Source organism: Crinia signifera, chromosome 1 (assembly GCF_055691185.1).
Source record: "Crinia signifera chromosome 1, ASM5569118v1, whole genome shotgun sequence".
NCBI lineage: Eukaryota > Metazoa > Chordata > Amphibia > Anura > Myobatrachidae > Crinia > Crinia signifera.
The window spans coordinates 261,788,166-261,816,087 of NC_139217.1; the positions used below are offsets into that span (position 1 = coordinate 261,788,166).

The following is a 27,922-nucleotide window of genomic DNA, read 5'->3' on the forward strand; positions in this document are numbered from 1 at the left end:
ACCCATTCTGCACAAGAACATACTATCATTTATATAGCTAGTGCCCATGAGTTTCAGAAATACTGCCATCTACTGGCAGACAGTGAAACTATCTCTTCTTACATATTCAAAGAACACAGATGGTAGCACACTAGCTTTCGAAGCTTTTGCTTCGAGCGGGCTTACTAGTACTTAATATTAGCTAAAAGGCTGAGAAGTGACACCCAGCTTGACCAACACTCTGATCAAGCTTCTAGGTAAGTTTAGGCTTATTGGGGTTTGACTGGATAACATCATTTACATTTCTTCATTATTGACAGTTACACTAAAATAAATAAGTCCTTGTCCCCCAACCAGTACACTATATTTTTATTACCCATTTTATATTTATTTTATATATTTTTTAATTAGTAGGTGAGTTATTAAACGGATGTGCCTATTAAAACAGAAACATAAATAAGTTTAAAAACTAAAGTGTTTACAAATCCTTATCTTATGCTGTTACCACCTGACACCACGCGGTGCGCACACGCAGCAGCTCAGCCACACAGTGACAGCGACAGGACAGCAACATTTGCTATGAGACGTGAAGCTAGCGAGCAGTCAATCCATGGAACTACCTTTCCCAGAATGCCGAGCGCCTCTAGGACAGCTGTGAGTCTGTAGCTACTTCCTGATGAAAGATGGCGGCCGCCTCAGCTGCAACAGTCACTTGCTAGTCACCTGGGAGTAGCAGCAGCCGCTGTACAGCACGGTGAGCCGTAGATTCTGTTACGCGTAAGTACTGCCATAGTGCCATAACATTGTTCTGTACTACTGATGCTCAGTTGCCAGCAGCTAGTATTTGTATTAAAACCCATGGAACCATTCTCTAGTGTAACTACAGCTTTGTGCATTAATTTATAACAGTAGCTTTCCATTTATTGGGGAAATGGAAGGCACTACACAGAGGGCACTTAGTTCTACAACTGCTGCAGAGCTCTGTTGCTTATCTCAGTGTATACAATAAGGACACCGTTTAGTAAAGGTGAAATAGGTTTTAAGCCCCATATACACAAGAGCAGTGGTTCGCAAACTAAATAAATAAATAAATAATAATATCTCATATATATATATATATATATATATATATATATATATATATATATATATATATATATACTGAAAAATATGTGTGTGAGCAGCGCTCAAAGCAAATAAAATGTCACTTTTGAGTCCAGCAAAATACCCTTGGAATAGGGATAATAAAGTTCACCAAAAATCCACTTAAAGACTGCGGCTTCCTCTTTCAATAAGGCACAGCATCCAGGGTCAGGATGAACACAAATCTAAAATATAGAAGCAGAAGAGGAGCGCTCCATGGTGCATGTAAAAGATTTTAATGGATATACCACACAATTCTAAAAACAGGTAAAGGCAAGTGCTCGTACCAATAGTGTAAACACTGTGGGCTGGTTACCACAAGATTTTATCAAATACCAGGGGCACACCGCTCTGATGCACTGTCCACAGGCTCCAGACCGAAAAGGACCATAGACGCTGGGTTGCGCTGTCTGACCTCAGGATCCACGAGCAGGACGGACAAACGTCGGGCAGGACGCCAGGTAGCAAAGGCACGGGTATCACAGGCCACGCCCTAACGCGTTTCGTCAGAGACTTCGTCAGAGGGCGTGGCTCTGTGAATACCCGATATAACTATATAGCAAGTGTCAACCAATAAGGAAGCAAGGGGGCGGATGATGTCACCAGACCTCTCTTGATACACAAGGATATGTGTGTCTATTAGCGATACACATAGCGTCTCATCGATTGACAGACAATGCATAATCTTTCAAGAGTTATGCCTTGCACAATGGGAATACATAATATACATAGTGCGAGCACTTATTAAAAAGCATACAAATTAAAACAATGTGCTTGAAAAATGCACAACAATTAAGTATATCAGTATATACATATAACGAATAATTATAAAAACACAAATATACAAATAGTATCAAATACATAGAAAATACATATATATACATAAAAAATACATATATATAAAAAATAGATATAAAAATATATATAACTATAGCCATGCAATCATTCACCATGGAACAATAAATAAATGAATGAAAAAGGGGAAAATACGGGGAGAGATATACACCTGATAACAATAATTTCTTTTAATTCATAAAAGGGGTTATCTCATAACCTTCGTTTAATCCTAGCGGTGCTATAGTATTTAGTGTGAGAATCCAATGGGTTTCTCGCCGCAATAGGAGTTTATCTCTATCTCCTCCTCTCTTCGGGGGGGGGGGGGTACATGTTCAATTGCTCTTATTAGTAATCCACTGGGGTCTTTGTTGTGGAAATTCTTAAAATGCCTCGGGACACTGTGATTAGTGAGGCCATTTTTAATATTCCTCAGGTGTTCGAGGGCTCTAATTTTTAATGCACGCTTCGTTTTACCTACATAATGTAAGTCACATGTGCATGAAAGCACATACACCACGTATGTAGAGTTACAATTAAGGAACTGATGCATGTTAACTTTAGAAAGTTTGGGGTTAAGTAGTTCAGCTCCTTTAGTGATGTGTTTACACACTTTGCAGCTATTGCAAGAATAACATCCTTTAATGTCTAAAAAAGTGGAAGATGGGGGTTTAGACACAATCTCTTGTAGCTGGCTCTTGGAGACCATATTCTTTAATGTACGAGCCCTTTTGAACACAGTGATTGGTCTAGGGGGGAGTGAATCCCGCAAGACTGGGTCAAGTTTTAATAAATGCCAGTTTTTTTCCAATATGGACTTGATCTCATTTTCTCTATTATTAAATTGAGTAATGAATGGGCAATCATTCTTTCTTTGAGCAACAATAGTAGGAGAAGGCTGTTTATACTCCAATAGATTGTCTCGTTCAAGTGCTCTAGCCCTTTTGCAAGCACGGGTCACAATATTGGGAGGGTATCCCCTCTCTAGAAACCTATTTGTATATGTGGAGGATTGGGAATCAAAGGACTGAATGTCAGAACAATTCCTCCGTAGGCGTACAAATTGAGAAAAAGGGATGTTTTCCTTCCATGATTTTAAATGGCAACTTTCAAACTGCAAGTAGCTGTTACAGTCTACTGGCTTGAAATATGTACAGCTTTCGATGGTATCGATTTCTGGAAAATTATGGGTCTTTAGGAGAAGATCCAAAAACTCAATCTGGTTCTTATTATACTTAGAAGTAAATGTCAGGTTGTAAGAATTATTATTTAAATAATCAACAAACAAATTAAAAGATGACTCTTTTCCCAGTCAGCCATGTAGAGGTTCGCCAGACTTGGGGCACAGATCGTCCCCATCGCTGTGCCCCAAGTCTGGAGGTACCAAGTACCCAAAAACTCAAAATAATTGTGCTTGAGCACATAGTGTAAGCAATCACAAATAAACTCAATTTTCACATCTGTAAAAACACTGTTATCTTTGAGCACCTTTTTGATAGTATCAACACCTTTATCGTGTGGAATAGTTGTGTATAACGACGATACATCAATAGTACCAAAGCTGAAGTCTGTATGCCAACGTATATCTCGCAATATCTGCAGCATGTGGGTAGAATCCTTTACGTAAGTATCTATCATTGGTACAAATGGCTTTATGTACGCATCCACAAACTCAGATATGCGGGAGGTCAAGGACCCAACACCTGCCACGATCGGGCGCCCTGGTGGGCGGTCCCGATTCTTATGAAGTTTAGGCAGATGATAGAACGTGGCTAGGTTGGGCGTCACATTATGTAAATATCTATATTCGTCTAATGTAATAGATTTCTCCAATAAACCACGATTAAGTAAGGTCTCAAGTTCAATAATGAATGCTTGTGTGGGGTCTTTGTCAAGCTTTCTGTAAGAGACCTCATCAAACAAAAGATTATGGGCTTCTTGAATGTAATATTCACGGTCCATAATAGCTATTGCTCCACCTTTGTCAGCCTTTTTAATAACGACTGAAGAATCCGTCATTAAATTCTTTAAAGCATTTCTCTCTTTAAAGGTCAAATTTGAAACATTTTTAGAGGTGGTAGTAATTTTATCGAAGTCTTTTTTGACCACTTCAGAAAACATCTCCAGATAGGGACCTCTGGATTCGACAGGATAGTATGTCGACTTCAGTTTGAGTCCTGAGTTGTTACTGTCGACTGGTATTACCGGGGCAGGAGGATTATCACTGTCCTTTTTAAGAAAATGGCGTTTTAGGGTCATTTTTCTAATAAAAAGGTTGAGATCTACCTGCAAGTCGACTTTATTTGGCAATGTCGACGGTGCAAAAGAGAGACCTTTCATCAACAATGTTTTTTCACTAGAGGTAAGTACTTTTTTAGATAGATTATATATACCAATTTTTTCAAGGTCGACATTGGTAGGGGGTTCTATAGTGCACGGATTTTGGATTCCCTTCCTGGAAATTCCAGATCCCCTGCTTCCCCTAGCCTTCTTTTTAACCTTATGGGGGTTCTTGGGGGAGTTTGGATATGAGCGTTTTGTATGTGACCTCGCTCTAAAAAATGATGGTTCTGTTGATTATGATGTTCATTATTTGAGCGTAGACGCTCAAAGCGATTGTTGTGCACAAAACCTCGTGGCTCATCAAAGACTGGTCTGTCCCAATATTTTTTAGGGTGTTTAGCAGATGATTTCTTCCTATATTTTGGACGGACTGTAATCCAATCCTCTCTATAGTCAGATTCTGCACCCCTATTATCATTATGGTTCTGTATCCTATACTGGGGGTGGTAATTAACACGGGAATTATTCCTATGTTTTTCTCTAGTATTACCAGGTGTACGGTTTCTATTAGGAACAGTATTAGCAATTTTTACAATAGTTGGATCTTTCTCTTTATTAGCAGACCATGAGCGAACAACATTTTGTTCGTAATCGGTTTTATCACGAATGAACTTTTTTTGCTTAGTCTTGATTATTTTATTCTCAATAAGCGATACCTTTTTCTCTATTTCAGTTTTGGCAGAATTAATTTTATCAGCATCCAAGATTTTTTCAAGGTCTGCTGCAATTATCTGTAGTTGTTGCTCTGTCTCTTTAAATGATTTTTTCTTTTCTGAGATAAGTAACCGCATTAATTCAAAAGAACATTCGTCAAGTATGCGGCACCACTCTTTAGTGAAGTGCTCACAATTATTGCCTATAGTGGGTGTTTTCAATAAGCGCAAACCACGTGGGATCCGCTGACATTCTACATAATTAGAAAGACTTTTAATGTCCCACCATAGTTTAGCCTCTTTGATATGCAGTTTCTCTAAACTAATCAATAAATCAGCTTTTTTGGGCTGATCTGTAACAGATAACAACACATTATTATCTTCATTAAAGATTCTACTACATTCTAGTGACCTCTTGTTTGTTAAATCACCATTGCGCCACATGATGCCAATATAGCAGAATAATCAGAGCAGCTGAAATCACACAGACAGACCCTTCACAAGGACAAAACAAACACTGAAAAATATGTGTGTGAGCAGCGCTCAAAGCAAATAAAATGTCACTTTTGAGTCCAGCAAAATACCCTTGGAATAGGGATAATAAAGTTCACCAAAAATCCACTTAAAGACTGTGGCTTCCTCTTTCAATAAGGCACAGCATCCAGGGTCAGGATGAACACAAATCTAAAATATAGAAGCAGAAGAGGAGCTCTCCATGGTGCATGTAAAAGATTTTAATGGATATACCACACAATTCTAAAAACAGGTAAAGGCAAGTGCTCGTACCAATAGTGTAAACACTGTGGGCTGGTTACCACAAGATTTTATCAAATACCAGGGGCACACCGCTCCGATGCACTGTCCACAGGCTCCAGACCGAAAAGGACCATAGACGCTGGGTTGCGCTGTCTGACCTCAGGATCCACGAGCAGGACGGACAAACGTCGGGCAGGACGCCAGGTAGCAAAGGCACGGGTATCACAGGCCACGCCCTAACGCGTTTCGTCAGAGACTTCGTCAGAGGGCGTGGCTCTGTGAATACCCGATATAACTATATAGCAAGTGTCAACCAATAAGGAAGCAAGGGGGCGGATGATGTCACCAGACCTCTCTTGATACACAAGGATATGTGTGTCTATTAGCGATACACATAGCGTCTCATCGATTGACAGACAATGCATAATCTTTCAAGAGTTATGCCTTGCACAATGGGAATACATAATATACATAGTGCGAGCACTTATTAAAAAGCATACAAATTAAAACGATGTGCTTGAAAAATGCACAACAATTAAGTATATCAGTATATACATATAACGAATAATTATAAAAACACAAATATACAAATAGTATCAAATACATAGAAAATACATATATATACATAAAAAATACATATATATAAAAAATAGATATAAAAATATATATAACTATAGCCATGCAATCATTCACCATGGAACAATAAAAAAATGAATGAAAAAGGGGAAAATACGGGGAGAGATATACACCTGATAACAATAATTTCTTTTAATTCATAAAAGGGGTTATCTCATAACCTTCGTTTAATCCTAGCGGTGCTATAGTATTTAGTGTGAGAATCCAATGGGTTTCTCGCCGCAATAGGAGTTTATCTCTATCTCCTCCTCTCTTCGGGGGGGGGGGGTACATGTTCAATTGCTCTTATTAGTAATCCACTGGGGTCTTTGTTGTGGAAATTCTTAAAATGCCTCGGGACACATAATCTTTTGTTTGATGAGGTCTCTTACAGAAAGCTTGACAAAGACCCCACACAAGCATTCATTATTGAACTTGAGACCTTACTTAATCGTGGTTTATTGGAGAAATCTATTACATTAGACGAATATAGATATTTACATAATGTGACGCCCAACCTAGCCACGTTCTATCATCTGCCTAAACTTCATAAGAATCGGGACCGCCCACCAGGGCGCCCGATCGTGGCAGGTGTTGGGTCCTTGACCTCCCGCATATCTGAGTTTGTGGATGCGTACATAAAGCCATTTGTACCAATGATAGATACTTACGTAAAGGATTCTACCCACATGCTGCAGATATTGCGAGATATACGTTGGCATACAGACTTCAGCTTTGGTACTATTGATGTATCGTCGTTATACACAACTATTCCACACGATAAAGGTGTTGATACTATCAAAAAGGTGCTCAAAGATAACAGTGTTTTTACAGATGTGAAAATTGAGTTTATTTGTGATTGCTTACACTATGTGCTCAAGCACAATTATTTTGAGTTTTTGGGTACTTGGTACCTCCAGACTTGGGGCACAGCGATGGGGACGATCTGTGCCCCAAGTCTGGCGAACCTCTACATGGCTGACTGGGAAAAGAATACCCTCAATCCTGATGTCCTTGAAAATGTCATTTTATTTAAGAGATATATAGATGACATCATCATAATATGGAGAGGTGAGGAGTCATCTTTTAATTTGTTTGTTGATTATTTAAATAATAATTCTTACAACCTGACATTTACTTCTAAGTATAATAAGAATTAGATTGAGTTTTTGGATCTTCTCCTAAAGACCCATAATTTTCCAGAAATCGATACCATCGAAAGCTGTACATATTTCAAGCCAGTAGACTGTAACAGCTACTTGCAGTTTGAAAGTTGCCATTTAAAATCATGGAAGGAAAACATCCCTTTTTCTCAATTTGTACGCCTACGGAGGAATTGTTCTGACATTCAGTCCTTTGATTCCCAATCCTCCACATATACAAATAGGTTTCTAGAGAGGGGATACCCTCCCAATATTGTGACCCGTGCTTGCAAAAGGGCTAGAGCACTTGAACGAGACAATCTATTGGAGTATAAACAGCCTTCTCCTACTATTGTTGCTCAAAGAAAGAATGATTGCCCATTCATTACTCAATTTAATAATAGAGAAAATGAGATCAAGTCCATATTGGAAAAAAACTGGCATTTATTAAAACTTGACCCAGTCTTGCGGGATTCACTCCCCCCTAGACCAATCACTGTGTTCAAAAGGGCTCCTACATTAAAGAATATGGTCTCCAAGAGCCAGCTACAAGAGATTGTGTCTAAACCCCCATCTTCCACTTTTTTAGACATTAAAGGATGTTATTCTTGCAATAGCTGCAAAGTGTGTAAACACATCACTAAAGGAGCTGAACTACTTAACCCCAAACTTTCTAAAGTTAACATGCATCAGTTCCTTAATTGTAACTCTACATACGTGGTGTATGTGCTTTCATGCACATGTGACTTACATTATGTAGGTAAAACGAAGCGTGCATTAAAAATTAGAGCCCTCGAACACCTGAGGAATATTAAAAATGGCCTCACTAATCACAGTGTCCCGAGGCATTTTAAGAATTTCCACAACAAAGACCCCAGTGGATTACTAATAAGAGCAATTGAACATGTACCCCCCCCCCCCCGAAGAGAGGAGGAGATAGAGATAAACTCCTATTGCGGCGAGAAACCCATTGGATTCTCACACTAAATACTATAGCACCGCTAGGATTAAACGAAGGTTATGAGATAACCCCTTTTATGAATTAAAAGAAATTATTGTTATCAGGTGTATATCTCTCCCCGTATTTTCCCCTTTTTCATTCATTTATTTATTGTTCCATGGTGAATGATTGCATGGCTATAGTTATATATATTTTTATATCTATTTTTTATATATATGTATTTTTTATGTATATATATGTATTTTCTATGTATTTGATACTATTTGTATATTTGTGTTTTTATAATTATTCGTGGTACTTGTTTCCTATCTGGGCGCCCAGGTTTTCTACGTACGGCACCGTACTGAAATCGGATCGCATCGCATCGTACACATACACGATATTGAACGATGCGATGCGATGCGATGCGATCCGATTTCCCATAGGAAACAATGTTAAATGGCTCAATTTAGCCAAATTATCATAGGAACAATAGTAAATGGGCCAAAAACACCCCTGAACATTGAAATGTCCCCCCAAAAGTAGTTGACGCCACCCCGCCATCAACGTGAACCCGAAGCGTGGCGAGCGCAGCGAGCCCGCGAGGGGCGGCGGTACGCGTCCTCCGACCTTTTCATGCCCTACTATCCACTAGGGCGTGGAGTGAGAATAGAATAGTGTGGCGAGCGCAGCGAGCCACCGAGCCCGAAGCGTGGCGAGCGCAGCGAGCCCCGCGAGGGGACGCGGATACCTTCACAGTTATACGCGTCCCCTCGCGGGCTTCCCAGGTGTCCATGGCGACGCGGACACCTGGGAAGCCCGCAAAGGGACGCGTTTACCTGTGAAGGTATCCGCGGCCCCTCGCGGGGCTCGCTGCGCTCGCCACGCTTCGGGCTCGGTGGCTCGCTGCGCTCGCCACACTATTCTATTCTCACTCCACGCCCTAGTGGATAGTAGGGCATGAAAAGGTCGGAGGACGCGTACCGCCGCCCCTCGCGGGCTCGCTGCGCTCGCCACGCTTCGGGTTCACGTTGATGGTGGGGTGGCGTCAACTACTTTTGGGGGGACATTTCAATGTTCAGGGGTGTTTTTGGCCCATTTACTATTGTTCCTATGATAATTTGGCTAAATTGAGCCATTTAACATTGTTTCCTATGGGAAATCGAATCGGATCGCATCGCATCGCATCGCATCGTTCAATATCGTGTATGTGTACGATGCGATGCGATCAGATTTCACTACGGAGAATAGCATGGTGCTCAATTTACTTAGTGGGCGCCCAGATAGGAAACAAGTACCTTATTCGTTATATGTATATACTGATATACTTAATTGTTGTGCATTTTTCAAGCACATTGTTTTAATTTGTATGCTTTTTAATAAGTGCTCGCACTATGTATATTATGTATTCCCATTGTGCAAGGCATAACTCTTGAAAGATTATGCATTGTCTGTCAATCGATGAGACGCTATGTGTATCGCTAATAGACACACATATCCTTGTGTATCAAGAGAGGTCTGGTGACATCATCCGCCCCCTTGCTTCCTTATTGGTTGACACTTGCTATATAGTTATATCGGGTATTCACAGAGCCACGCCCTCTGGCCTGTGATACCCGTGCCTTTGCTGCCTGGCGTCCTGCCCGACGTTTGTCCGTCCTGCTCGTGGATCCTGAGGTCAGACAGCGCAACCCAGCGTCTATGGTCCTTTTCGGTCTGGAGCCTGTGGACAGTGCATCGGAGCGGTGTGCCCCTGGTATTTGATAAAATCTTGTGGTAACCAGCCCACAGTGTTTACACTATTGGTACGAGCACTTGCCTTTACCTGTTTTTAGAATTGTGTGGTATATCCATTAAAATCTTTTACATGCACCATGGAGCGCTCCTCTTCTGCTTCTATATTTTAGATATATATATATATATATATATATATATATATATATATATATATATATATATATATATATATATATATATATATATATATATATATATATATTGGAAAGCCAGCAACATCCGATTTTTAATGAAAAAGTATCAAAAAGTTTTTAATGGCATATTTTAAAGTGCATAACAACAGACAAAAAAGAAGTGTTCAGGAATGAGGCTGAATACTTAACAAAGTAAGAGATGAAGAGGTTCCATCACAACATTCCTAGATGTAGTCATACCGACAGCTGTTTCGGTGCCTAATGATGCACCTTCGTCATGGGCCTTCATCATCTTTTATTTAGATAGAACTTGTCAATTATACAGGCACCAGAAAGGCTACCCACCTGTCATTCTGGATGGGTACTCCTGAATTATCCTACTCCCAAAACCCCTAATCCTTAGCCACCCATACACTGTCAACCTATTTGTAAACATGAACCGGTGGGTATGAGAAGGGAAATTCTGCCAGTGAGCAGATAGATAATAGGCTCTTTCTATTTGGTGGCATACAGTGGAGAAGAAGGGTCTGTGTATATGTCACTGCTTCTATCCAGCCCTCCTTTCAATTCCTGTGCATATTCTTACCATGTAGATTAGAGTATGCGGTCAGAGAAGTGGTTGTCCGATTCTAAGGTCATGTAATGTAGCAAACATTCGATGTCCGTGATAGGGTGTGATAATGGAGATGTGCAATGATAACACAGCACCATTTATTTGCTGACCCTGTGGAGTATCAGTGTGGTGTATTTGATCACATTACCACAGCATCCCCATCTGACCTACAGTGGCAAATATTAAGGGGGTACAATAATTATAAGGAAGTTAATGTCCTAGTGAGAGATGAGCAGTAAATGTCAGGAAAGCAGGAGAGAGGGTTTTATGGAAGAGGAAATACATTACAAATGAGATGATCAGGAAGGGATGGAGGAATAAATTACTATGAGCTTCCAGGCCTGGCCAACTGATGGCTCCCAGCTGTTGTGAAACTACACATCCCAGCATGCATTGCTATAGTTTTAGCATTCTCTAATAGCCACACTGTTGCAAGGCATGCTGGGACTTTGAGTTTCACAAGAGCTGGCGAGCCACAGGTTGGCATGGACTATGCAAAGTAAACATGAATTACAGTTCAGATACAGCAAATTAAATTAGAGGGAAGAAATAAGTAGCAGCGAAAGGGACAGTGGTAAGGGATGGGATATGGATCATTAGCTCACCAGCATTATGGTCAACACCATTAGGTTGACATGAGTTCAGGACGACATGCAAGAAGGTGGACATGACTTTGGGTCATTAGGTCAACATAGGTAAGGTTGACAGGGTCATTAGGTCAACATTGAAAAAGTCGACTTTTTTTTTTTCAACTGGAATGTCAACATAAACACTAAAATGTGGCCATGCTTTGGGCACGGTGCCTCACTACGCTTGGCACACTATCTTATTCTCTCACCATGCCCTAGTGGATGGTAGGACGTGAAATACTGCCTGTTGGAACATGTCATGTCAGCATGGACACCGAAACGTACCACTGCGTCCCCTCACATTACTCCCTACGCTCGCCATGCTTCGGGCACGGTGCCTCGCTACACTAAGGACACTAATTTTAAGGATGGGATAAATTAAAGTAGTGGTTCCCAATGTTGGTCCTGTGGGTTGGAGGTCCAGTACCAAATTAAGTTATTGATAGTGATAGACAAAGCCAGTGCTGGCTGCTGTCAGTCCTAGAATATGTGGACAAATAGATGCCCAACCATGTCCACCCCCACATACTGTAGATGAGCCTAAGGATAATTAAGCACAATTGACCTAATGTAATAATTTTTTCTGACTATCTCAGGGAAGAGATTTCATACACCCGCAGGACAATATTGCAGGCTTTGTATACATTCACTGACATAGAATAATGCATGTGTGGCTAATGCATAGACGGCAAAGTAGATACTATTACTATCACCTCTGATTTATTAGTAAAACTTAAATTGTATTTCTGTCTTCTGTAACTGATGAAAGTGTGTTATAGAATCTTACATATATACATTTTATTCCTGAAATCTGTGATCATTATGTCTCCATAAGTGCTTTTGCTCACCAAAGATCTCTAATTCTATGACATTGCTTATTCATATCCCTCACTTATGTGCTAATATGTAATGCCATTAATAATCTATATTGTTGTTTGTTATTTCTTTGTTAGGCAGCGCCAGCTACAGATTTTGGAAAGAAAAGTCATTGGGTTCCATTATTATAATCTGATCGCCTTAATTAAAACCTTTTGGCAAACACAAATACTTTCTTAAGGTACAATATAACTTGAAATATTTCATATACATATTATGGTGTTTAGATAATTTTAATATTTTTATTGTGTTTTCTGAATTTGTTGGCAGGACCTGTATCCCAGTTTCCTGCAGTTCATTATTATTAGTAGAGCAGTCCCACCACAAAGCTGGATAGCCCTACAGAAGAAACATGCAGCATGGACACGTCAGAGCCTGCAGATGATGGCGAACGAGTGCTGGAACAAAGGCCCCATACACGGTCCAACCCAGAGGGTGCTGAGGACAGGGGAGCACCACCACAACCTGGAGTGGGGAGCCGGAGTGAGGGGGAGGGGGAGGCTGCTCAGTCAGAGGATCCTTCCCCCTCAATTACTGTTCCCACAAGTTGTGTTCTGCCACCTCCTGTGGAATTCCAAGTGAAAACTCCAAGGGTGAACTGCCCTGAAAAAGTGGTGGGTAACCTATAAGGAACTGAATTGTTATTGTTACTATTTATGTTAAGTATGATTCTAGTCAGAAAATATTAGAAAAAAAAAAGGTTAACATTTGTCTTATTCTGACAGTTGAGTGTGGTATTATATTATATTGTAGGTATTCCTTTTTTTTTTTTTTTACAGAAGTAGTAATGTCTGTCATATACCCAGCTCCTCCTCTGTACTGTAACTCCTGTTTGCTCATCTAAAATTTCCCATTCATTGCTTTCCATTAATATACTGTAGGCAAAAAAAAATCAGGTTTTTTTTGCCCATCACATACTTTATGTATATGCAATATATATCAATTGCCCATCTTCGGGTGAAGTCACACACTTAAGGAATTTTTTCCTGCTGTGTGCGGAGGACCATGGGTGCAAATGGTGGTCAATCAATATTATAAACTATATAGCTTAGAAGGGACAAAATGAGCGATATACTTTATAATATCACTGAGGCCAGTATTCAATGGCCGGGGGTCGCGGGCGGCAGCGACTCCTGTGTAGGATTCGCTGCACTTTTCTCCCTGATTCTCCCTGCTGGGAGATTCGCCGGCAGCTGCCCGTTCACATTATTTAACGCGTCAGGGGCTCTCCGCCCCTGGCGGAGATAATTACCCTCTGAGGCGAATTGCACTCGGCTCTCTCCCCTGCTGCTGCGGCTACAATGCCACTTCAGGGGATTGAGCAGAGTCACGCCGGGGGAGCGCGCTGATGCTGCCAGGAGCCCCCGCACAGCCCGGGGACGGGTCCAGCAGCAGTAGCAGAGCTCCAGCAGTCCCAGCACTGACATCTGCTATCACCGCGCTGGGGCTGCCAGAGCCGGAGGTCTGCTGCTGCTGGAGCCGTCCCCGTCCTCAGGCTGTGCGGGGGCTCCGTGATGATCAGATAACCAGTGTCCGGGCTCTCTCCCCTTCCCTCAGACCACCAGAGCCTGCCTGAATTACAAGGCCCCTACACTGCAGTCATGACTGCAATTGCCTGTCAGCTCATGTCCCCCGCACCCCCCCCCCCCCCTCCCTCGCTGCTCAGCTGGCTGTGTCAGTTCGCTGAGGGGGAAAAAATGTAATAAAAATTATAAATATATTAAAGAGGCGCTAGTAATGAGTGAATATAAGCAAGTCCCATCAGATTAAATTAAAACTGATTTTTTGACATTTAAAAAACAAAAACAACAAAAAAAAACATTTATTTAAAAAGTACACAACAGTTCACCAAAAACAGATTCCGAATGCAAATTGGAGAATCATGGCGAAAATCACTGGAAAAAGCAGTTCTCCATTTCAGCATTGAATACACTCCCGGCGAATTCCTCTAAAAACCCCATTGAAAAACACCGGCGAATTGCGGCGAATCGCCAGTCATTCGCTCTTCATTTGCAGCGAATTCTGTTCAATGAATAGGGTGAATTGTTTTTTGTGTGAGAGAATTCGCTGTAAACCCGGCGAATTGCCTGATTCGCCAGAAAATACGGCGAATCAGAGGCATTGAATACTGGCCTTAGTGTATATGGGCCTTTGTACCACCTGACAGGGAGCGATATGTTTGCTTCATTCTGTGGTATTTTTTTTTTTTTAATAGACTGGTGGAGTGGAGCAGGTACAGGGCAGGTACAATAGGACTACAATTTTCTGACTGGTGTTTGGCAGAACAGTGTCGTTCATAGACTGTGGTGGATATCCCAATGTGGAGAAAAGATTTACATTTCATGTCTACAGCTTTTCAATTATTTAGCTTTTTACCCACATACAAGGCAGGAACCTATGGATTTACTAGTAAGTTAAATCCCAAAAGTTCTTTATCACCTGGCCTTTCCCTCACAGAGAAATCTTTACCCTCTGGTAATTACTACGCAGGGTTTTGTCAGATAATTGATTTAGGCGTCACCACCAGCTGTACGTGGGGTACCCCAAACTGCTAAATACATATGCCACGGAGAGTGGTAATACCAGTTAATTGTAGAGAGAGAAAGCATTCTTAGGGGTGAATCCGGTGGCATCTCAGTACTTTAAATCATGTCCTATACAGATGTGCCCACGTACATCTAACCTCCTTTTGCATTAAACAGCCCTACTAGTCCCACTATGCCATTCCATCAAAAAGTGTATGCCGGACACAAAAGCAGCTTCTGCTGATTAAAATATGTGACGGCATATTTGGTATGGGACTGCAGCTGTATCTGCATACAGGTGCCCATACACGTTACAATTATTGTATACAATATTGTTTACAATATCGCCTCTCATCCGATCTCAGTTTTGCGATGAGATCAGATGAGATGAGATCTAGTACAAAAAGTATGTGCAGCACGTACTTTTTGTACTAGATCTCATCTCATCTGATGTCATCGCAAAACCGAGATCGGATGAGATGCGATATTGTATACAATATTGTATACAATAATTGTAACGTGTATGGGCACCTTAAGAAATGGAATGTTTATTTTTTTTTTTTTTTCTAGGAAAAGATTAGATTTCATTGGATACCTCAATTTCATGTGTTATCTAATTGCAATTTAATACTTTTTCTTCAGATCATTTGTCTGGACTTGTCAGAAGAAATGTCTTCTCAGAAACTGGAATCCCTTAATGGGTATATTTCTTTTATTTTTATTATATGGCTTTCAAAACAAAGGAAGGGTTATAGAAAGAAAATAAAAGCAGAATTAAGGGGACCTTTCATTGTAGTCCATTTCATAGCAGCTAGAGCAAACAGGATAGTGGGATACACACCGGCGCTATAATGTATACAGTCTAAAATCCAAAACTAAACATTAAAACATGGACAGAACAAACTAACTTCCCTTAGATGGTAGATGTTAAATGTCCATGAAGAGGTATAATTCTTCATTCCATACTTCCTCAGTCCTAAAAAACTAAAACTGTTCCAATAGTGTAGTTTGTTCAGAACATATGATGTATACCACCAAGCTCCTCCCACTTTTGCATGTATAAGCGTTTAGTTCCTAGAAAGTGAGTAGATGCATACCCAACTCACTTTATTACATGATAAGTAGTTCCCATAACGGTAACTTTAATGAAAGGGGGGGATTTACCCTCACTCACACTATTCAGAACAGGATCGGATGCATAAAGGTTTCATTATGGGATTGTACCCTAAATGGTTCATACCCCAAACTCACACAATCAGTGTGTGGTAGACTCTCATAAAGGTATCTTTCAGAGTCGAGTTTTCTTAAAATACTTTATTGGAGCACTCCTCCAAAACCTAAAATACAAAAAAAAAATTGCAATAGGTGACCCTATTGGTTGCACAGGATGAACAGGAAAATATTACAAGATGTATGGTAACAACCAGGAAATGGAGTTTCCAAAGTCCACAGATGTTTAATTGAAATATTCATGGGTACTTGTTTAGTTTCACAGCGGCAGCGTCTCAGTCGCAGCAGTGTTTGTGTTCCCTTGCGTGTCTCGCTTCGCTCGCCCACGCTACGGGCTCGGTGGCTCGCTAGGCTCGCCACGCTATATAAAATCAACTCCATGCCAACGTGGATAGTTGGGGGTATGAACCAATTCACGTTGGCATGGACTTTATTATAGATAATTTTCCTAGCGCCAAACCCGGAAGTAGCGGGCGGCCATGCTGCCGCTGTGAAACTAAACAAGTACCTATTCATGTTATTCCTGATAATGGAGTTTGCAGACCAAACCATAGGGGACCTCCTCTGTGTAGTCCAATGCATTTTGAACCTATATGGTTCTTTTTCAAGGTGTACAGAGGCTTGTGCTGGCTATTTGTACCTAACATATTGATAAAGACAGGAAGTACATCACACTTCCTGTCCCTTTACACACAAATCTAAATAAAACATTCAAATTGTATTTACAACACTTGTGTAGTACTGCATCCTAGAAAATGATTAATCAGAATCTGATTGGTTGCTATGGGCAATATCACCTCTATAAATTTTTAGAAGCTTTAGTATATTTACCCCTAAAGCTAAGTATCTTCTGAATGATGTGCATGTGAGATTGTTAACGATATCAATATCATCCATATCGTTAACTATTAATTGCCCAGGTTGAACCCAGTTTTAGTGTCTTCAGAATGGATTTGACATATCTGGACTAGTTGGATATAAGAGTCTTATGTAATCTCTATGACACAGGCTGTGACCTACACATTGAATACCCCCTTAAATATGTTTTGCATTCATTCTGATATATTTTTCATCGTGTTTTTTTTTATTTTTTTTGGGGGGGGGGGGGGGTTGAAAGAAAGGGATGTGTGCAGTCTTGTGATGGTGAGCAGCAGACCAATAAGTATACAGTAACTTTTTTTTGTGGTTATTTTTTTAAAACCTAGTTTTAACTACAATGATCTAGCTGAGAAGCTATTTTTTTTTTTTTTTTTAAAGCGATCATCTATAATTGCTTGAAAGTGATACTGGAAGATTTTATCAATGTCTATTGTGCTGCAGTGGCGTACCTGTAAAATGCACCTCCCCCTGTAAAATGAATCACTCCCCTGCCTTACTCCTCAAATGTGTCGTCACTGGGTCCTGCAAATATCCTTGTCTACGGTCCCGGCGCTCCTCAGCAGGAGTCTCCCTGTCACTGTCAAACCCATTCCTCATATTGGAATGTATGCAAATACACCCTTTGTTGCTCTAACACTAGAAAGTAATTAAAACATTTTACTCAGGCAACTAGACCTTAAAATGTACATACAGGATCTGGTAGTCTACCTCTCTGCTGTACTTTTCTCTCTTCAGGCGAGATGTATCAAATGGAAAATGCGGTAAAACCCCGGTTATACCGCATTTTCCAATGTATCAAAAATGATACCGCAGTGTAGGGTATCGCCACCTTTGGGTGACGATACCCTATAGAAGCCTATGGGCTTCTTTTCGCCGCCCGCCGACGCAAACCCGCCGCCTCACCGACCCCCCTCTCGCTTACCTTCCTGAAGGGTCCTCCTGGACCCTGGAAGGTAAACCCCTCCTCCCCCTAGTGACGCAGCCGGGGGGAGGAGGCGGCGCCGGGGACAGCTTGCTTAGCTGTCCCCAGTGTAAGGGATGCAGGAGCCGGCTGGGAGGTGACGGAGACCCCCTGCACACCACATTCCAGGTATCGCGGGGGGCCTCCGTCACCGCATCGCAATGCCAGCCGCATATGTTAGTACATATGCGGCGGGGGGGCCGCGAAGGGCAGCGATGTATTTTAATACATCCCGCCCTCTCTCCTCGAGCTTTGTCTCCTGGGCAGGCTGCTAGCTGCTCTTCGAGGCTGCAGCGTGCAGGCTGACTGAGAGATCTGACCCCCAAACTTAATGACACAACACAGACGCCTCTAACTCACTCAACCTTGACCTACAGCGTGTAGAGAGAGTCGGGAAGGGTAGCAGCTACATCCCAGAAGATCAGGGTCTTGTCTCTCGTCCACCCTGCAGCTTCTATCACAGAGTGAAATGATCAGACGCTGCAGAGGAGGGGAATTGACCAAGAACCTGTACTCCCTGCAGCGCGGATCGGACCCGTCACTGCTGCCTGCCTGAAATTGATAATTAGATGATTTTCTGCAGCCTTAGTGGCGCCCCTCTGAAGAGATGATTCCCTAGGCAATTGTCTATTCTGCCTATGCCTAGGGCCAGCTCTCACTAGAAGGGCTGTGTAACATGCAAGATGGTCAGATATACAGTATGTGGACACATCTGTACATGTATAGCTCAGTTTTTCATGGTTCTGTTCAACACTACCAATACTGACTGTCTTATATGACATGGCTATTCTTATCTAAAATCAATATCGACATCCTAGAGACCTTTTAATTCAAAGGTATCTTTACTCATGCCTTTTAACACAGGAGCACTAGTAGTCGGCTTTAGGCAAAAGTTGTCTCAAATAAGTCTGCCTAAGGTTACTTCCTTAGAACTCTGACTGCCCAAAAGCCAGCCACAGTACTTCTTTTCTTCAATAATACGGAAGAATATGGCAGGATGCTTGTCTTCGTAAAGACTGTAGGACACACTTTGTCTCCATGCAGCATATTTCTTGGTTTCACACATGTAATCCACTTTTTATTAGTAAAATAATTTTTGTTTTTATTCCTTATTATAACTTTGAAAGATCTACTATGTCTAGATAGACAATAGGTCATCAACAAAAGCTCTAAATGCAATAGGTCGGCACTGACAAAATGTTGATATGCAATATGTCAACATAGTTCGGTCAACGCCATATCGACCTTTTCAGGTGTCCACCATTGTCATTTAGACCTTTTCTATTTGTGTCAACCTTTTGATAATGTTGACTTTAGTTGATGACTTATTGACTACCTAGACACTGTAGACCTTTCAACCGCTTCCCATTACTTTATTGAAGCAAAATGTTGTACTCATTTGATTCATTTCCTTTTTACAGATCCAAAGCTAATGCCCTCAATTCTTCACAGAAGATGATTGAGATGTTTGTCCGAACCAAGCACAAGATAGACAAGAGGCATGAATTTGCACTAGTGGTCGCAAATAACGAGGCTATGTGGGTGAGTAAAGATAAAGTGGCTGCTCATGTCCAATAGGTTTATAGCCTGCTTCGCTATAAGGATATTCCATATGTTTCCATGAGCACAAAGGAAGCTCTTAATAGTTACCAATCCATCTGTTTAAAGACCAGACCGTCCATACATGCAGTTCAGGCTTCAATTGACTTGCTATTTTGAAGCACAGAAAAAATCCCCCTGTGCCCACTAAGAAGGGGAGAGTGGCCTCACGACCCAACCCCATTTTCATCACCTCAGGGGCATGCTTAGCATTCTCTGAGATACTGGTCTTCCCCTGGAGAAAATGGATGGTTGGAGGGCCAACCTATTAGGCGCCTATGGTGGGATGTTTAGTGAAGCTGCTACTAGGGAAGGGGTTGAGAGCCCCTAGAAAAAAGCAAAAAAATACAGGAAAATAGTAGCGCTAGACAAAATCTGATAAAAAGTACACAAATTTTAATAAACACAATAAAAAAGCACAAGAAATGAATTAATTAATAATGCATATGCAATGGCTTGGCACCTTTTGTAATTAGTGGGTATGTCCATTCCTAGTACACCGCCATAAAATGGATCCAATATTGTCCAGAATGCAAAGTGGGTATAATTACCGCAGGGTGGTGTCCGACAAGAAGATGTTTAATCCTGAGTGAGGAAAAGCAAATGCTGAGATCTTCAGGTGGTCGGTTAGAGTCCCGAATATTGATGCGGCAATTGAAGTACCAAAATGATATATTCTGGAGGCGGCTGGTCTGGACCAAGTCGCTACTACTTGGTCCAGACCAGCCGCCTCCAGAATATATCATTTTGGTACTTCAATTGCCGCATCAATATTCGGGACTCTAACCGACCACCTGAAGATCTCAGCATTTGCTTTTCCTCACTCAGGATTAAACATCTTCTTGTCGGACACCACCCTGCGGTAATTATACCCACTTTGCATTCTGGACAATATTGGATCCATTTTATGGCGGTGTACTAGGAATGGACATACCCACTAATTACAATAGGTGCCAAGCCATTGCATATGCATTATTAATTAATTCATTTCTTGTGCTTTTTTATTGTGTTTATTAAAATTTGTGTACTTTTTATCAGATTTTGTCTAGCGCTACTATTTTCCTGTATTTTTTTGCTCTCTTCCCCTTTAATATTGTTTTATTAAAAACGCCATTTTAATTATTTTAAATTGATTCACCTATTCACCTATTATTATTAGCTTTGATTGCTGCTTTCTGTTGTGTTTCCCCTGGAGACTTGCCTGCTTCACTTCTGGCTCCTACATGTTACTGAGGAGCTGGCATTTTTGCTGCTCACAGTCCCCCTAGTAACATCAATGTCATCATGATTTAATCATTACAATGTACCACCTATGTACTCACAGCTACTCTTTAGTATATGCTCATAGAATAGCACAAACTAATAATAATGCACAGTATTCTGCCTCTTTAATCACTTCATGTGACTTTCTCCTATCCATTCCTAGTTCCTTGTGAAATAAGACACCAACATTACATTCTCATCCCTTCCAAACTGTTTCTGGATTATTCTCCTATATTCTTATAGAGATCTGTCATCTCTCCTATATATTTCTTTTTTTCACCACTTATAAGCTATAACTGTATCTTTTTTTTTTTTGTCCAGCTCTCTGGATTTACCTCAGACCCTCGAGAAGTTTGCAGTTGTCTTTATGATCTGGAGACCAACGTTTGTGAGTCCTTCAGTATCCTTTTCTGCTAATATGGATTCTAAAGGAATGCATTCACTTTATAGAGGGCATGTTTGTATTGCCCATAAGAGCTGGGATGTGAAGGGGGAAGCCATGCGTGTGCATATAGTGCAGTCTGAAAGTATGGAATGGAGAATCAGACTGTCAGGAGCCTTCTACTTGGCTGCTTTCTTCCATAACACTGTAGCCTGGAGGTAGCCTGATTGGGAGAGACCTTGTCCTCATCCCCTACCCTACAGTAATTTCTGTAGTTTAAGGGATAATTGTCTGTTGTATAGCCTCATTGGCATCAGGGAAACTGGCATCGGCAAGTTCATAGACACTTGTGAAGGGAGAGATCTGTGTGAGAATATATGTTTACGTAGGTGTTAACATGGCTCTGTAACAGCCTAAAGATGTCAGAGGAAAGATGTGATCCTGTTTACACAGTACCCACTCTACATGAACTTAAGTTCACCTCTATTCCATGCACTGGAGGACACAACATAGCCTGTGTCGTGTTTCCTTGCCGATTAGTATCTGCTCATGTGTTATGCAACATGAGACCATTTAATAACAAAAATTGTATTGCATGTACAGAGGGGTTTTATGGCCTTAAGATTCTTATTCAGGGTTAGAAAATCACCAGAAGTGGGTTTAAACAAAATTAACAGGTATTCAAAAAGGAAAAGGGTAGAAAAAAACCCAACAATAATAGAAGATATTCATACTTACTACATGAATACTTGTAACACTATTAGTGATTGTGTGGTGGAGGAGCTAATCAGTGACTTACAACACAAGAGCGAGAACTCTAGAGGCAACTGAATGATCTTAATGGTTCTCAGGGTTTTAAAAATGTTCTGCGGAATTATGATGATGCTGTATATTCCAAGATTTCGGTAGACCTCCAATTTTTTTTGAATAACTGCAGAGAAAGAGGGGGAGGTTTGAGACACCCTTAGGTCAACACCTATAAAAGATCGACATGGTGGTTGAAAGGATTTATTTTATTAAAAAAGTTATTTTTCCATACCCTACCACCCACTAGGGTGATGAAGGAGAATAAAATAGTGTGCCAAACATAGCGAGGTACCGTGCCCAAAGCATGGCGAGCAAAGGTAGTACACTTTTACAGTGTCCATGTTGATGTACCTCGACAAAGACACCCCAAAATATTTATGATTTCAACATTTTTCATGTCGACCCAAAGTCCCTGTCAACCCTAAGTATGGCTACCTTTTATATATGTCAACATATGACCTGTCATCCCAATGTATGTTGACCTGCATTGGGTCGACCCAATGACCCATACCCAGCTTAGATTGGTGTTTTGTGCTGCCAGGTGCTCAGGCTGACTAGAGGTATGGAAAAAAAGGAGAAGGGGTGGAGGAGATTTAATCGCACAGGATGGAGTAATATCAGTCAATACAGATATAAATGAGGCCCCTACATAAATGATTTACCTAGATGTATTTATCACGGTAAGGGTGTGCTACCACTGGACACTGGTTAGAGATTAGAGTATACAAGAAAAAAGGAGTATCACTGTGTGGTGCACCAAGAGAAATCTTAATAAAATATAACCTTTATTAATTCATTATTATAAAAGCAGTAGCGAAATAAAAGACAAGATACATACGAATACAAACACTAAACATGTAAATAAAAAGGATATCACTATCCTCACGACGTGGGGCTCCACTATTCCACTTGTTGAGGTTTAAATTTCCTCACTATAATAGTGTAAATGAAATGCGTTTAATTGTTGCAATTTATTTGTGTTGAGAGTGAGAGTTGCAGTATCTGATTTAATTAGTAAATGGCAGATCGTCTTTACGGTAGGTCAGATTGCTATATTGCAGCTACATCTGATAGAAACCCATGGTCTTCTACTCAAACAGATAGATATTGTGCCATTAAATAATGTTTAGTGCTTCAAACAGCCACTGCACCTTGGCAAGTGGTATATCACTGTGTTTAGGGTGCTGAGTCTGATGCTATCAGCACGCACTCACAGCCCGGGCGAATCGCCAGACGCCAGCCGGACTGACAGCTCTGGATGACCGAAGTAGCCGGCAGTGAACGCCGCTCAGTCAATCACCGTGTCTTTGCTGCAGGATTGCAGTGTAGACGTCACACACCGCGTACCCAGCAGCCGCACAAGTTGGTATGGCTGACTAAGTCCGGTCAGGTACCGCTAGATTCTCTATATCTCACAACAATTTAAATACACATTTTGCAAAGTGGGGAAGGGAAAGTGGAGTCAAAACCACGAAGTGTGTGGTTGGCGCACGCTTCGCTATGGAGCTTCGTCAGGACCAACCTGGGTGGTACCTGAGAGCTCCTTAAATACCTGCAGCTCATGAATATGCTAATTATCGGGGCGTGACAGTTTTGATTGATTGAACACAAAATTTGATGGTGTGGAGGCGCTTGCGGTTGGAATCTGTTGGAGAAGGGACAAGGATTGATTGATAGACTGTGTTGCTGCAAAGCTGTCATGTACAGGATATAGGAAAAGGGAGAAAGTTGAAAGAGACAAATCTCGTAATAATATAATGAATGTAATACATTAGTTGCAAGTGACAGATTCATCATGGTGTGGGGATAAACCATGGATAGCAGCCCCGAATGTACCCAGCCCCCGTGCAATCTGGGGTATGTGTAATATATTTAGACACACATCCCCCCAGAAAATACACGGGCGGGTGGGCACATACCCACGCCGCCACAAAAAGGATACCTGCAAGTATATAGGCTGGTGATGTGCCAGCCGTTTGATTGCACCCAAGGTTTCAACAACTTAGTTTATGTGAAGTTATGTACTGTCATTATAAGGGGTGACTAGAGGTAGCAACTAAGGCTTAAGCTGTGGTTCTATGTAAAGATTGCTTCATGGTTTTCATACTGGACCAAGAACAACTATAGTTTTGGGTACGATAACCAAGTATGTCAAAATGTACAGGATGTGTTTTTTTTTTTGTTTTTTTTTTTTAATGGAAAATGGGTATTTAAAATCCCACAAATAGCAATGTTATCATTTTTAATGTGAGAAAAGTTGATGTTGTGACCTCATGTACTAAGTATTGATAAGCTACTGTACTTGAATACTGCTCGTTTCCTGTCTCCTTAACCTAGTTTTTCAGATCTTGAAGGCCTCTTTAACCTAATGTAAGGCAATAGAATAGCATTGTTAAAATGATTGCTCTATCTATCTATCTATCTCTAACCCCCCTCACTAACAGAAGGGTATATCTAGTGGTGCTGCAACTCAGTTTCTGCCCAGTGCTTAGTATGGATGGGTAGCAAGGCTTAGGGTCTAATGCCATTAGAGGATAAACAAACCTAAAAGTAGGCAAATGGAACACAGACACAATTCAAGCGTAATTTAACAAACTTCAATATTTAGTTTTTTCTTTATTAAACTCTATCTAGGAGATTGCCTACATGACCTCATAGCCTACACATAAGTCTAATATATAATAAAAGGCTAAGACCATTTCTCCCCCCTCCTATGAGGGGAATTTAAGTGTTGTGGGTGCCAGCGGCCACGAGATGTTGCCTTACAAAGCAATTAAGTTCAGGTGTGCACAGTCGCCAGCGATGGCAGTACTGTGTTCCATAATTTTGACCAGGTGGTAACTAGTAGTAATATTTGTGGCCCTGTGTGTCGATAATGCCCAGTGTTTAATATGCAGCATGCTGGATAAATCTAGTTAATCGCCCATCACTGGAGAACACTGGCAATAACGGATAGCTCAGCACCCCGGACTGACACATCGCTGCGATCTACATTACTCAGATCGCTCAGCAACCTTTCCCCGTGTGTAGGCCCTTAAGTTCAACTGGGGCTACTTTCCTTGAACCCATGTGCAGTGAAATTTCATTAATTTGAAAGGTGTGTATACACGGTGCAATTGCCTGTACTATATGGTCTTGCCTGCACAGTCTACTTTTCTGTTTGATTTCCACTAAACTGGAGTGCGCATTTGGATCAATTGCGGCTGAAACTTCTATATATTCAAAACCAAATAGGAAGTCAGTATTGCACCATGTGTACTCTACATAAAGAGGGGTATTCAATCCCGGGTCATGACAGTCGGACCAGCCTGAAAGTCGTTACCTGGTCCCGTTTTCGGCCCAATCGACTGCATCTCAACAGGCGCGATTCAATGTTCTGCCTGCTGAGTGCCTAAAAGGGAGCGTGGTCTGCCTGCTGAGTGCCTAAAAGGGGGCGTGGCTGCGAGAAACGGCTGTCGAGATCTGGCCGTGAGCTCGACAATTCACGTCCGTTCTCGGCAAAACAAGCTCGACCGCTTATTTTGCGTAGATGCCTCTTCAACGCTCTCAGTAAAGACACCATTGAATAGGCACATGCTGCTATTTCCCCAGCCACACACTAGCCTACCCTGCATATGTACCGATCGGGATGCTGCCTGTCGGTATTCTGGTATCAACATCTTGATCCTTTTTGAAGATCTGGGGCCAATGTTCCAATGGCAGTCGGGATGCCAGCATCTGTATATTGAATGGAGGGATGACCCTTCCTTTACATGCTACAGAAATATTGGGTTATTAGTCTCCTCTCAGTATTGTTAGATTCCTCTATTAGTACTCCCTTGCATACATTTGGGTTACATGCTTTTTCTTTTATAGGAAGTTTTTGCACAATTGGTCATGTTTCTTAATAAATGTATTTAATTATGGAATATTTATTTCATTTTTGTATACTGTTTTACATTTTGTATAGGTTCTCTAAATTTGGTATTTGATCTAAAATAGGAAATATATTTTTTTGTACTTTAAAATATGTTTATTAGACATTCAACATCAAGTCGTCTGCAGCTGATCTGTTTTTCATTGGTGCAGACAGCAAAGAACAGAGTTTCCAGTCACAGATAACGTGCAGACTGTTCCTCCTCCTTATGTAGTGAGGATTATTCTGATATACAGCCGTTCGGCCTCTCAACCTTCACTGACTCTCACAGAAACCATGAAGGTAAAGAATAAGACCTAATACACATAAACATAGTTGTTGGAAGCATTTGCTGCTGTGTTGCTATTATAAAATCCTATTGACATTATTATCTCTCAGTAAAGGTCAGTATTGGGGTGTTGTGTAGTGCTCCTGGTATCTTGTATTTATTGCACTGTGCATGATGTGGTCAAAATCAACCTGCGCTGCTTGCCCAGCTGTCTTGATATGAGAGTCATAAGCCTTCTAATTTCACCTGCAGGCTCCCGATGACCTCATTTAACCCTTCTATCTCATTTTCAATTTTCTCCCACAGAAAATGCTGCAGTGTCCTTATTTTTTCTTTGATGTGGTCTATATCCACAATGGGTCTGATGAGGAAGACGTAAGCTGGAAGGTGAGAGATTGCAACAACCTCTTGTCCACAGTCTACATGTAATAAGAGAAAATGGGATCATTTTTTTTGTACACCTCTTTGAAAGAATTTCCTGGGTAGCTTTTGCTACTTGTGGTATGGTAAGATCATTAGTCAAATGCAGAGTATACAATTACTATTTATCCCATTACTGATGCTGCTGACCAAGTTTATTTCATTTACTGGCTGTGTTCAAGTCCATACATGGCCTAGTCCAAAATGATAACCTATTGCCTTATGTTTCTTTTGGATTTCATCATTAAATCATGTATGTAGTTCACTTGAGTTTTGTGGTTAGTTACGTACTGGTGTCTCTAGAGGGGTTGGCAAACTCCTTTATTAGTCATTTGGCTGCAAGATGTCAGATCTTTCATCATACCTTACAAACATTCCATTTCATTTTTATTATTGTTTTTTAAATAGTGTTAATTTCACAATAGTACAGTATATAAAATTCATAAATTATAAATGGAATTGCATATGAACAATACAAGTAAATTATTCTTTCCTTCTAATGAAGAATATTTGTTTTTGTATGATTTCTCTGTGATTCACGGTGGTTTAGTAGCTTTTATATAGAGGTTCAGATAACCTTTGGAGGTGCGGAAGGAGGTGGTCTTACTTCGGCTACACATCAGAACAATATGTAGCTGAAAGGTGACTAGATCCTGCATTGGCAATGCATACAAACTTGCCGATGTAGGGCGGTGCCACTGACACAGTGAATGCGTACTGCATTTGGCTGCATGGCATCGTTGGCAATGTCTTCTGGTTGACTGCATCATTACCAATCCGAAGACTTTGCTAGGAACCACGGGGGATGGCAAATCAGATGTACACATTGATTGTTTTTTGTTCATTCTTAAAAGAAAAACATAATAACTATGACAATGTCATGTCATGGCGTGTGTACAATAATCTTACTTTTTAACAATGGCTTCTTCTTCCTTTTCACAGGATGTGTTTGGGTTTTTCAGCTGTTTGGATACTAAAGGCACGAGTTACAAATATGAGGTGTCAATAACTGGACCCGCTCTGGAGCTTCACAACTGTATGGCCAGACTCCTTGCCCACCCCCTTCAGCGCCCATTTCAGAGTCATGCTTCCTACAGTCTCCTAGAAGAAGAGGAGGAGAGTGCAGAGGATGAAGTGACTGTCTGAAAGTGGGCAGTGTGTGTATCACAAGTCATTGTACAACCTATCACTTTCAAGTTAATAAACTTTTTTAATATA

The 27,922-nt window shown here is 41.0% G+C and overlaps 2 protein-coding genes across 3 annotated transcripts in view; one reads left to right on the top strand and one right to left on the bottom strand.

Moving 5' to 3' along the window:
• USHBP1 (USH1 protein network component harmonin binding protein 1) overlaps positions 1-646 on the bottom strand; it is a 40,928-nt gene extending 40,282 nt beyond the window's left edge. Inside the window, exon 1 of the mRNA XM_083181933.1 lies at positions 600-646. The gene's annotated coding sequence lies outside the window, so the exon portion shown is untranslated. The remainder of the gene's footprint in view (positions 1-599) is intronic.
• BABAM1 (BRISC and BRCA1 A complex member 1) lies at positions 124-27,922 on the top strand. Of its 2 annotated transcripts, none has more exons than XM_083181964.1 (11): positions 124-236; positions 515-756; positions 12,532-12,635; positions 12,725-13,068; positions 15,622-15,680; positions 19,471-19,591; positions 21,233-21,311; positions 24,446-24,470; positions 26,169-26,298; positions 26,591-26,671; positions 27,647-27,922. In XM_083181964.1, the coding sequence occupies exons 4-11, from the start codon at positions 12,814-12,816 to the stop codon at positions 27,848-27,850; spliced, it is 954 nt and encodes a 317-aa protein (XP_083038090.1). In that variant the 5' UTR covers positions 124-236; positions 515-756; positions 12,532-12,635; positions 12,725-12,813; the 3' UTR covers positions 27,851-27,922. The 2 variants fall into 2 exon arrangements, with proteins under 2 accessions (XP_083038090.1, XP_083038099.1); XM_083181973.1 differs by having other exon boundaries at positions 515-733.

What these genes read in the sequence shown, in the direction of transcription:
- BABAM1 (XM_083181964.1), top strand. Translation starts at nt 12,814, where the DNA reads ATGGACACGTCAGAGCCTGCAGATGATGGCGAACGAGTGCTGGAACAA. An exon ending in AAACTGGAATCCCTTAATGG is followed by an intron (nt 15,681 to 19,470) that starts GTATATTTCTTT and finishes TCCTTTTTACAG; the next exon opens with ATCCAAAGCTAATGCCCTCA. An exon ending in AGGAAGACGTAAGCTGGAAG is followed by an intron (nt 26,672 to 27,646) that starts GTGAGAGATTGC and finishes TCCTTTTCACAG; the next exon opens with GATGTGTTTGGGTTTTTCAG.